General features: G+C 45.8%; 1 protein-coding gene across 3 annotated transcripts in view; it reads right to left on the bottom strand.

Annotated features, from left to right (window-relative positions):
- Nucleotides 1-3,681: 3,681 nt before the first annotated feature.
- fam91a1 (family with sequence similarity 91 member A1) overlaps nt 3,682-12,672 on the bottom strand; it is a 144,878-nt gene continuing 135,887 nt past the window's right edge. For all 3 annotated transcript variants that reach the window (XM_071375273.1, XM_071375274.1, XM_071375275.1), the window contains 4 exons: nt 8,544-8,642; nt 7,351-7,474; nt 7,163-7,232; nt 3,682-4,161 (listed from right to left, as the gene is read on the bottom strand). In XM_071375273.1, coding sequence (XP_071231374.1) covers nt 3,973-4,161; nt 7,163-7,232; nt 7,351-7,474; nt 8,544-8,642 — 482 coding nt within the window. In that variant the 3' untranslated portion in view covers nt 3,682-3,972. The remainder of the gene's footprint in view (nt 4,162-7,162; nt 7,233-7,350; nt 7,475-8,543; nt 8,643-12,672) is intronic.

Genomic DNA, 12,672 nt, shown 5'->3' with positions numbered 1-12,672 from the left:
CTACCGTCCGAGAAGCATTATGAATAGACAGCGTCGGAGATAGAACACGGATTCTAATATGGTTCTTCTCTGTGAGGGACCAGGTCCAGGCTTTGGTGCTGTCTGGATAACCCAAGCAGACCTGGGTTCAAACAGTATTAGATTTCTTTGAATATTTGAGCTGTGCTTTATTGAGCTTGCCTGGCCCAGTGGAACCAATGACAACAGTCTCACAAACTCAGCCCATCTGGTTACTCCAGCCAGGCATAAAGAAAACAGATACTAGTTTAACCCAGGTAGGTCTGAACCAGCATTGACGCGGTCACTAAGTAACACTAGCCGTCGCTGTAAACAGAGACCTTAACAAACTGGCCAAGGGAGCGGAGTGCCCTGTCTGTACTGGACTGTGGCCAGAGATAAAGATATAGAAGTCTACTGGGCATGACAGAGGATGTCATAATGATAACGTAGAAAAATACAAATAAAAGACACACAAAAAAGATATGTAAAAACCAAAAATAAAAATTTAACCACAAACAAAAATGTGGTCTTTGGTGTTCCCTCAAACAGAGAGAGAAATGTTTTGCATAAAGCAGTTCCCCCCCCCCCAGCAGTGCTAGCTGGTAGCTAGCTCAGGTCAATCTCTCCTCTGATCTGAGGTTGATCCAAAACCAACCCCCCCCCCCAACCAACCGGCGTCCAGTTCCTGAACAAAACACCAACTACTATTGGCTGATAGAGTGAATTGCACCTTGGGGAATCATGACACAAGCAACAACAATACCTTTATGGTTGAAACTAAACTAGAATGAAAAGGGTTTGTGAGTCAACATGCTGTATGATTGATCCATATAGAAGAGCACTACACCAGTCTCACTGTCACATTGAAAGACACCTCTATAAGAAATAGGTATATTCAGATTTTGTTTTGCACGGGGTGGGTGGGCTACTAAACTTAGGCCAATAGGAAGAGGAGGGAGGGGTTGGGTTGGTTCGTCTAGTGTGGAGAGTCTACAGCAGGGATGGTCAACTTTCAAGGGGCCGAAGTGGATCGAGGGGCAGCCTACCCATCATGCAGGGCTGCAGTGGATCGAGGGGCAGCGTACCCATCATGCAGGGCTGCAGTGGATCGAGGGGCAGCGTAACCCATCATGCAGGGCTGCAGTGGATCGAGGGGCAGCCTACCCATCATGCAGGGCTGCAGTGGATCGAGGGGCGGCGTACCCCATCATGCAGGGCTGCAGTGGATCGAGGGGCAGCGTACCCATCATGCAGGGCTGAAGTGGATCGAGGGGCAGCGTACCCATCATGCAGGGCTGCAGTGGATCGAGGGGCAGCGTACCCATCATGCAGGGCTGCAGTGGATCGAGGGGCAGCCTACCCATCATGCAGGGCTGAAGTGGATCGAGGGGCAGCCTACCCATCATGCAGGGCTGAAGTGGATCGAGGGGCAGCCTACCCATCATGCAGAGCTGCAGTGGATCGAGGGGCAGCCTACCCATCATGCAGGGCTGCAGTGGATCGAGGGGCAGCCTACCCATCATGCAGGGCTGAAGTGGATCGAGGGGCAGCGTACCCATCATGCAGGGCTGCAGTGGATCGAGGGGCAGCCTACCCATCATGCAGAGCTGCAGTGGATCGAGGGGCAGCCTACCCATCATGCAGGGCTGCAGTGGACCGAGGGGCAGCCTACCCATCATGCAGGGCTGCAGTGGATCGAGGGGCAGCGTACCCATCATGCAGGGCTGCAGTGGATCGAGGGGCAGCGTACCCATCATGCAGGGCGGCAGTGGATCGAGGGGCAGCGTACCCATCATGCAGGGCTGCAGTGGATCGAGGGGCAGCGTACCCATCGTGCAGGGCTGCAGTGGATCGAGGGGCAGCCTACCCATCCTGCAGGGCTGCAGTGGATCGAGGGGCAGCGTACCCATCGTGCAGGGCTGCAGTGGATCGAGGGGCAGCCTACCCATCATGCAGGGCTGAAGTGGATCGAGGGGCAGCCTACCCATCATGCAGGGCTGAAGTGGATCGAGGGGCAGCGTACCCATCATGCAGGGCTGAAGTGGATCGAGGGGCAGCGTACCCATCATGCAGGGCTGAAGTGGATCGAGGGGCAGCCTACCCATCATGCAGGGCTGAAGTGGATCGAGGGGCAGCGTACCCATCATGCAGGGCTGAAGTGGATCGAGGGGCAGCGTACCCATCATGTAGGGCTGCAGTGGATCGAGGGGCAGCGTACCCATCATGCAGGGCTGCAGTGGATCGAGGGGCAGCCTACCCATCATGCAGGGCTGAAGTGGATCGAGGGGCAGCGTACCCATCATGCAGAGCTGCAGTGGATCGAGGGGCAGCGTACCCATCATGCAGAGCTGCAGTGGATCGAGGGGCAGCGTACCCATCATGCAGGGCTGCAGTGGATCGAGGGGCAGCCTACCCATCATGCAGGGCTGAAGTGGATCGAGGGGCAGCGTACCCATCATGCAGAGCTGCAGTGGATCGAGGGACAGCGTACCCATCATGCAGAGCTGCAGTGGATCGAGGGGCAGCGTACCCATCATGCAGAGCTGCAGTGGATCGAGGGGCAGCCTACCCATCATGCAGGGCTGCAGTGGATCGAGGGGCAGATTTTCTAACAAATTTCCTGCAATTCTACACATTTTTGGGTCGGGAGAAATATTTGCAGTTTTTAATATATCTGAATGAGAGTGACTAACAAAATCAATGGGTTGACCACGCCTGCTCTACAGACACTAACTAGTCAAACCATTCCAGGCATAGTCCATCAAAAATACCTACTTAGGTCAGCAAAAAAGACAGTTATTTGTGAATCTTTTTCTATTATTCAGCAAAAGTATTAACCATGGAACATAGACTTTAAAGGGAAGGGAACTTCTATGGACTCAATATTACAGCGTTGTACTTTTGATAGTTTGCTATTTTCTCTGGATGCCCTAATGCAGTGGTTCCCAACCGGGGGTACTAAGACCCCTGGGGGTAGTTGGTCTATCCACAGGGGGTACTGGAGAAGACTCATGAGACCATAGGCCTACTGGTAAAAATCCACATGATGGGGTACTTCAGGGGTACTCCAGGCAGAGAAAAATTCAGTTGGTGGTACAGTAACCAAAAAAGGTTGGAAACCACTGGCCTAAAGGGTCTAGACATCACCAACTATCACCACTGTAAATGACCAGTACAGACAGTCTCCTCGTGGCCCCGCTAAAGTAACACCATCCAGTGTTGGGGATGGCTTAGGGTGGGTGGGGCTACTGTGGGCTGGTGTTTTGCAGGACAGAGACAGGAAGTTATAGTTATGTGGATGAATGAGTGTTTGAGATGTGGAGGGGTCTATAAGGACTGGTCTTTCTGCAGGGCTGAGATGTGGAGGGGTCTATAAGGACTGGTCTTTCTGCAGGGCTGAGATGTGGAGGGGTCTATAAGGACTGGTCTGTCTGTAGGGCTGAGATGTGGAGGGGTCTATAAGGACTGGTCTGTCTGCAGGGCTGAGATGTGGAGGGGTCTATAAGGACTGGTCTGTCTGCAAGGCTGAGATGTGGAGGGGTCTATAAGGACTGGTCTTTCTGCAGGGCTGAGATGTGGAGGGGTCTATAAGGACTGGTCTGTCTGCAGGGCTGAGATGTGGAGGGGTCTATAAGGACTGGTCTGTCTGCAGGGCTGAGATGTGGAGGGGTCTATAAGGACTGGTCTGTCTGCAGGGCTGAGATGTGGAGGGGTCTATAAGGACTGGTCTTTCTGCAGGGCTGAGATGTGGAGGGGTCTATAAGGACTGGTCTGTCTGCAGGGCTGAGATGTGGAGGGGTCTATAAGGACTGGTCTGTCTGCAGGGCTGAGATGTGGAGGGGTCTATAAGGATTGGTCTGTCTGCAGGGCTGAGATGTGGAGGGGTCTATAAGGTCTGGTCTGTCTGCAGGGCTGAGATGTGGAGGGGTCTATAAGGACTGGTCTGTCTGCAGGGCTGAGATGTGGAGGGGTCTATAAGGACTGGTCTGTCTGCAGGGCTGAGATGTGGAGAGGTGGAGGAGCTCGTCCACTCCACTCCCTCAGCTGTCCGTCCTTGAAGATGAGGTTGAGAGCTGGCAGCGGAACACCAGACTCGGCCGGGGGCTGGCTGAGAGGACCGGACACTCCACTGTCAGGGTCGGGCTGACCCTGGCTGCCATCCTATAGGACACATAGGTCAGGGGTCAAAGGTCAGTTGTGTATAACACAGTACATTAGGCACCAAAAGGAAGAAAACGGAATAAAACTGGGCAGGAATTGTCCAATAATACCTGGAATTGTCCAATACGAAACGCGAATGTACATTTTCCATTGCAAAACATTTAAAAAACGTTTTCTGTTGTGTGCCCTTATGAACACGACCCAGGTACTTTCAAGTAGTATTTCACTAGTAGAACAACTTCGTCGACAGGTGCAGGTGTAGTAATTCTGGTAGTAGCAGGACTACCAGGAATACCTGATGGGAATACCTGATGTATATGGATATTTGTATATAGATATGGATATTTGTAAATGGATATTTGTATATGGATATATAGATATTTGTAAATGGATATTTGTATATGGATATATGTATATTTGTATATGTATATTTGTATATGGATATATAGATATTTGTAAATGGATATTTGTATATGGATATATGTATATTTGTATATGTATATTTGTATATGGATATATGTATATTTGTATATGAATAATTGTATATGGATATATGTATATTTGTATATGAATAATTGTATATGGATATATGTATATTTGTATATGTATATGGATATATGTATATTTGTATATGTATATTTGTATATGGATATATGTATATTTGTATATGGATATATGTATATTTGTATATGTATAAGTATGTATATTGATATTGATATATTGATAAGTATATTGATATATGTATATGTATATTGATATTCTGATATGTATATTGATATTGATATATGTATATTGATATATGGATATTGATATATGTATATATTGATATATGCATATTGATATATGTATATTGATATATTGATATTGAGATATTGATATATGTATATTGATATATGGATAGTGAGATATTGATATATGTATATATTGATATATGTATATTGATATGTATATTTATATATTTATATTGATATATGGATATTGATACATGTATATTGATATGTATATTGATATATTGATACATGTATATTGATATAGATAGATTGATATATCATATTGATATATGTATATTGATATATGTATATATGTATATTGATATATGGATATTGTTATATCATATTGTTATATGATATTGATATATGTATAATGCCACTTCCAGTGTTCTGTTCAGATTGGTCCAGTCTCATAATGTCACTTCCAGAGTTCTGTTCAGATTGGTCCAGTCTCATAATGTTACTTCCAGAGTTCTGTTCAGATTGGTCCAGTCTCATAATGTCACTTCCAGAGTTCTGTTCAGATTGGTCCAGTCTCATAATGTCACTTCCAGAGTTCTGTTCAGATTGGTCCAGTCTCATAATGTCACTTCCAGTGTTCTGTTCAGATTGGTCCAGTCTCATAATGTCACTTCCAGAGTTCTGTTCAGATTGGTCCAGTCTCATAATGTCACTTCCAGTGTTCTGTTCAGATTGGTCCAGTCTCATAATGTCACTTCCAGAGTTCTGTTCAGATTGGTCCAGTCTCATAATGTCACTTCCAGTGTTCTGTTCAGATTGGTCCAGTCTCATAAAGTCACTTCCAGAGTTCTGTTCAGATTGGTCCAGTCTCATAATGTCACTTCCAGAGTTCTGTTCAGATTGGTCCAGTCTCATAATGTCACTTCCAGAGTTCTGTTCAGATTGGTCCAGTCTCATAATGTCACTTCCAGAGTTCTGTTCAGATTGGTCCAGTCTCATAATGTCACTTCCAGAGTTCTGTTCAGATTGGTCCAGTCTCATAATGTCACTTCCAGAGTTCTGTTCAGATTGGTCCAGTCTCATAATGTCACTTCCAGTGTTCTGTTCAGATTGGTCCAGTCTCATAATGCCACTTCCAGTGTTCTGTTCAGATTGGTCCAGTCTCATAATGTCATTTCCAGTGTTCTGTTCAGATTGGTCCAGTCTCATAATGTCACTTCCAGTGTTCTGTTCAGATTGGTCCAGTCTCATAATGTCACTTCCAGTGTTCTGTTCAGATTGGTCCAGTCTCATAATGTCACTTCCAGAGTTCTGTTCAGATTGGTCCAGTCTCATAATGTCATTTCCAGTGTTCTGTTCAGATTGGTCCAGTCTCATAATGTCACTTCCAGAGTTCTGTTCAGATTGGTCCAGTCTCATAATGTCACTTCCAGAGTTCTGTTCAGATTGGTCCAGTCTCATAATGTCACTTCCAGAGTTCTGTTCAGATTGGTCCAGTCTCATAATGTCACTTCCAGAGTTCTGTTCAGATTGGTCCAGTCTCATAATGTCACTTCCAGTGTTCTGTTCAGATTGGTCCAGTCTCATAATGTCACTTCCAGAGTTCTGTTCAGATTGGTCCAGTCTCATAATGTCACTTCCAGTGTTCTGTTCAGATTGGTCCAGTCTCATAAAGTCACTTCCAGAGTTCTGTTCAGATTGGTCCAGTCTCATAATGTCACTTCCAGAGTTCTGTTCAGATTGGTCCAGTCTCATAATGTCACTTCCAGAGTTCTGTTCAGATTGGTCCAGTCTCATAATGTCACTTCCAGAGTTCTGTTCAGATTGGTCCAGTCTCATAATGTCACTTCCAGAGTTCTGTTCAGATTGGTCCAGTCTCATAATGTCACTTCCAGAGTTCTGTTCAGATTGGTCCAGTCTCATAATGTCACTTCCAGTGTTCTGTTCAGATTGGTCCAGTCTCATAATGCCACTTCCAGTGTTCTGTTCAGATTGGTCCAGTCTCATAATGTCATTTCCAGTGTTCTGTTCAGATTGGTCCAGTCTCATAATGTCACTTCCAGTGTTCTGTTCAGATTGGTCCAGTCTCATAATGTCACTTCCAGTGTTCTGTTCAGATTGGTCCAGTCTCATAATGTCACTTCCAGAGTTCTGTTCAGATTGGTCCAGTCTCATAATGTCATTTCCAGTGTTCTGTTCAGATTGGCCGGTTTGATTTGAGAGCTCTTCAAGTGGCAGCGAGGTGTGATACAATAGAAAGCAGCTCTTACCTGAAATGACTGAACAAAACTCAGAACCTTCAATGATAGTTTTCGGCTGGAATGAAGTAAGTCTTGAAGGCTGAAACAACAAAGAATTACAGATTGACACTTTTTAAGATAAAAACAAAACTCTAGTCTTTTTCCATTTCCCAAGCAGGACATAAAAAAACAGGCTCTTTATGTTGTTCTTCCTGTACCTGTCTTTGCTACAGAGGCCGTGCGAGGCGATCTTTCTGCATATTTTGCGGTTGAGCTCGGAGCTGAAGAGGGGCATCCCAAAGCACAGCTCTAGAGGGACCCACTCATCCTCTGTTAACGGCACTGCAGGGGGGGGTACAGAACATTACATCATCAAACGGGGACAAGAAGAGAGATAAGTCACGGAACGGAATGTGAGAGTATAATAGAATAGATTAGAATATAACCCAGGACGGAAATTCCCTTTTGACCTCAGTGACACAGACGAGGTCTCACAACATACACACTAACAATATATACTGTACACCGAGTGGACAAAACCTCAGGAACACCTGCTCTTTCCATGACAGACTGACCAGGTGAATCCAGGTGAAAGCTATGATCCCTTATTGATGTCACTTGTTAAATCCACTTCAATCAGTGTAGATGAAGGGGAGGAGACGGGTTAAAGAAGGATTTTTAAGTCTCGAGACAATTGAGACATGGATTACGTATGTGTGCCATTCAGAGGGTGAATGGGAAAGACAAAATATTGAAGTGTCTTTGAACAGGGTATGGTAGTAGGCGCCAGGCGCACCGGTTTGTGTCAAGAACTGCAACGCTGCTGGGTTTTTCATGCTCTACAGTTTTCTGTGTGTATCAAGAATGGTCCACCACCCAAAGGACATCCAGCCAACTTGACACAACTGTGGGAAGCATTGGAGTCAACATGGGCCAGCATCCCTGTGGAAAGCTTTCGAAACCTTATTGTGTCCATTCATAGATGAATTGAGAATGTTCTGATGGCGACTCATTATTAGGAAGGTGTTCCTGATGTTGTGTACACTCAGTGTATACCAGTTAGAAACTGAGGAACAGATAGGGGGAAGGAGAGGGTGCAACTCATTATTAATAATAATTAATATGAATTAATTCATTATTAATTAATAACAAGCATGAACATTGGAACAAAGCCACAGGTTGAGTAGACTGTACTATACCTTCTGCTGCTTGCTTTCCTCCATTGCCACAGGTTGAGTAGACTGTACTATACCTTCTGCTGCTTGCTTTCCTCCATTGCCACAGGTTGAGTAGACTGTACTATACCTTCTGCTGCTTGCTTTCCTCCATTGCCACAGGTTGAGTAGACTGTACTATACCTTCTGCTGCTTGCTTTCCTCCATTGCCACAGGTTGAGTAGACTGTACTATACCTTCTGCTGCTTGCTTTCCTCCATTGTTGTCCTCTGTGACCAGCTCAAAGGACTCCGTGCTGCTGTGGGCCTCCAATCCACCTCCCAGATGACTGTCTCCTGTATAGACGATATAACAAGTTACCCACCTCCCAGATGACTGTCTCCTGTATAGACAATATAACAAGTTACCCACCACCAGTTGCCTAGTTAAATAAGGTTTAAAAACCCAGTTGACCCTCTGGGGAGCCCTGCGGTTGCGGGCGGTGCGGTTACCGTACCAGGCGGTGATACAACCCCGACAGGATGCTCTCAATGGTGCATCTGTAAAAGTTTGTGATGGACTTAGGTACCAAGGCGAATTTCTTCAGCCTCCTGAGGTTGAAGAGGTGCTGTTGCGCCTTCTTCGCCACACTGTCTGTGTGGGTGGGCCATTTCAGATTGCCAGTGATGTGTCCAAGAAGTCTAGGACCCAGTTGCATAGGGCGGGGTTCAGACCCAAATGATGAGCTTGGAGGGTACTATGGTGTTGAAGGCTGAGCTATTGGCAATGAACAGCATTCTTACAAAGGTATTCCTCTTGTCCAGATGGGATAGGGCAGTGTTTAGTGTAATGGCGATTGCATCGTCTGTGGATTTATCGAGGCGGTATTGAAATTGAAGTGGATTTAGGGTGTCAGGTAAGGTGGAGGTGATATGAGGTGGAGGTGATCCTCAACTAGCCTCTCAAAGCACTTCATGATGACAGAAGTGAGTGCTACGGGGCGATAGTCATTTAGTTCAGTTTCCTTTGCTTTCTTTGGTACAGGAACAATGGTGGCCATCTTGAAGCATGTGGGAACAGCAGACTGGGATAGGGAGAGATTGAATATGTCCGTAAACACACCAGCCAGCTGGTCTGCCGATGCTCTGATGACGCAGCTTGGGATGCTGTCTGGGCCGGCAGCCTTACGAGGGTTAACACGCTTAAATGTCTTACTCAAGTCGGCCACGGAGAACGAGAGCCCTTGGGAGCGGGCCGCGCCGATGGCACTGTGTTATCCTTACAGAGGGCGAAGAAAGTGTTTAGCTCGTCCGGGAGCAAAACGTCCTTGTCTGCGACGTGGCTGGTTTTCCCTTTGTAATCCGTGATTGTCTGCCACATTCAGTTGAAGTCGGAAGTTTACATACACTTAGGTTGGAGTCATTAAAACTTGTTTTTCAACCACTTCACAAATTCCTTGTTAACAAACTATAGTTTTGGCAAGTCGGTTGAGACATCTAAATTGTGCATGACACGAGTAATTTTTCCAACAATTGTTTACAGACAGATTATTTCACTTATAATTCACTGTATCACAATTGCAGTGGGTCAGAAGTTTACATACACTAAGTTGACTGAGCCTTTAAACAGCTTGGAAAATTCCAGAAAATGCTGTCATGGCTTTAGAAGCTTCTGATAGGCTGTACCTGTGGACGTATTTCAAGGCCTACCTTCAAACTCAGTGCCTCTTTGCTTGACATCATGATTTCAAAAGAAATCAGCCAAGACATCAGAAAAAAAATTGTAGACCTCCACAAGTCTGGTTCATCCTTGGGAGCAATTTCCAAACGCCTGAAGGTACCACGTTCATCTGTACAAACAATAGTACGCAAGTATAAACACCATGGGACCACGCAGTCGTCATCCCGCTCAGGAAGGAGATGCGTTCTGTCTCCTAGAGATGAACGTACTTTGGTGCGAAAAGTGCAAATCAATCCCAGAACAACAGCAAAGAACCCTGTGAAGATGCTGGAAGAAACAGGTACAAAAGTATCTATATCCACAGTAAAACGAGTCCTATATCGACATAACCTGAAAGGCCACTCAGCAAGGAAGAAGACACTGCTCCAAAACCGCCATAAAAAAGCCAGACTACGGTTTGCAACTGCACATGGGGACAAAGATCGTACTTTTTGGAGAAATGTCTTCTGGTCTGATGAAACAAAAATGGAACTGTTTGGCCATAATGACCATCATTATGTTTGGAGGTTAAAAGGGGGAAGCTTGCAAGCCGAAGAACACCACCCCAACCGTGAAGCACGGGAGTGGCAGCATCATGTTGTGGGGGCGCTTTGCTGCAGGAGGGGCTGGTGCACTTCACAAAATAGATGGCATCATAAGGGAGGAAAATTAGGTGGATATATTGAAGCAACATCTCAAGACATCAGTCAGGAAGTTAAAGCTTGGTTGCAAATGGGTCTTCCAAATGGACAATGACCCCAAGCATACTTCCAAAGTTGTGGCAAAATGGCTTAAGGACAACAAAGTCAAGGTATTGGAGTGGTCATCACAAAGCGCTGACCTCAATCCTATAGAACATTTGTGGGCAGAACTGAAAAAGCGTGTGCGAGCAAGGAGGCCTACAAACCTGACTCAGTTACACCTGCTCTGTCAGGAGGAATGGGCCAAAATTCACACAACTTATTGTGGGAAGCTTGTGGAAGGCTACCCGAAATGTTTGACACAAATTAAACAATTTAAAGGCAATTCTACCAAATACTAATTGAGTGTATGTAAACATCTGACCCACTGGGAATGTGATGAAAGAAATAAAAGCAGAAATAAATCATTCTCTCTACTATTATTCTGACATTTCACTTTCTTAAAATAAAGTGGTGATCCTAACTGACCTAAGACATGGAATTTTTACTAGGATTAAATGTCCGTAATTGTGAAGAACTGAGTTTAAATGTACCTGGCTAAGGTGTATGTAAACTTCCGACTTCAACTGTACGTCTCGTGTCTGAGCCGTTGAATTGCGACTACACTGTCTCTATACTGACGTTTTGCCTGTTTGATTGCCTCACGGAGGGCATAACTGCACTGTTTGTAATCAACTATATTCCCAGGCACCTTGCCAGGGCCAGGGTTAAATGCGGTGGTGGTTCACGCTTCCAGTTTGCACAAAGTCCAGGGTAGTTCCTTAAGTGCCGTCGTGGTATCGGCTTGCGTGGTGTACTGAACTCAGCTGGCTGTATGGACGGGGACAGTATATCCATAGAGAGACATGTTTCCGTGAAACAGAGTATGCTACAATCCATGATGTCACTCTGGAAGGAGATCCTCGCCCGGAGCTCGTCTACTTTATTGTCCAGGGACTGAACATTAGCGAGTAATATACTCAGAAATGGTGGATGGTGCACGCCTCCTGGGTCGGACTAGAAGTCCACTCCAAATACTTTATTTTGAAGCAGCCTCTGGGATAAGTTCAATACGAACAAAGGACCCAATTTGGGAAAGTCGTATTTCTGGTCGGAAAGCTAGTGGCTGTGACATCCAAAAGTTCTTTCCGGCCGTATGTAATAACACAAAAAAACGTTCTGGGCTAATAATGTAGGAAATAACACAAAAAACGATATATATATATACTATAACGTTGCTTATGAGCTAGAAGCAGACCTGCCATGTCTGTCGGCGCCATCATCACTCACTATATACTCAGTGGACAGTTTATTAGGTACACCATCACAAAAATGGTTTGCTCCTACAGACAGTGAGTCACGTGGCCTTGGATTGCTCTATAAAGCAGGCAGACCGGCATTAAGGCATTTAGTTACTCAATTGACCGTTAGAATGGGCAAAACCAGTGACCTTAGCAACTTTGAGCATGGTAGATTGGTGTCAGGCGCGCCGGTTCCAGTATCTCAGAAATGGCCGCCCTCCGGGGCTTTTCACACACGGTAGTGTCTAGGGTTTACAGAGAATGGTGTGACAAACAAAAAATACAGCGGCAGTCATGTGGGCAAAAACAGCCTGTTGATGAGAGAGGTGGAAGAAGAATGGCAAGGGTGGTGCAAGCTAACAGGCGGGCCATAAACAGGCATGTAACGGTGCAGTACAGTCCTTGTCACGGGTGGGCTATTACAGCAGACGACCACACCGGGTTCCACTCCTATCAGCTAAAAACAAGAAGAAGCGGCTCAAGTGGGCACACGATCACCAACACTGGACAATTCTGGGGTGGATAAACATCCCTTGATACCAATATTGAGTAACATTTCCATTCCCCGAAGGATTCAGGCTGTTCTGCGGGCAAAGAGGGGTCCGACCCGGTACCTAATAAACTGAACATGGAGAATAGGTTCTATATCTACGGTCCCCTGTTCTATATCTATGGTCCCCTGTTCC

Source organism: Salvelinus alpinus, chromosome 29, assembly GCF_045679555.1.
Source record: "Salvelinus alpinus chromosome 29, SLU_Salpinus.1, whole genome shotgun sequence".
NCBI classification, from domain to species: Eukaryota; Metazoa; Chordata; class Actinopteri; order Salmoniformes; family Salmonidae; genus Salvelinus; species Salvelinus alpinus.
Note: the sequence above shows the minus strand (reverse complement) of the source record. Positions and strands in the feature narration are given on the sequence as shown.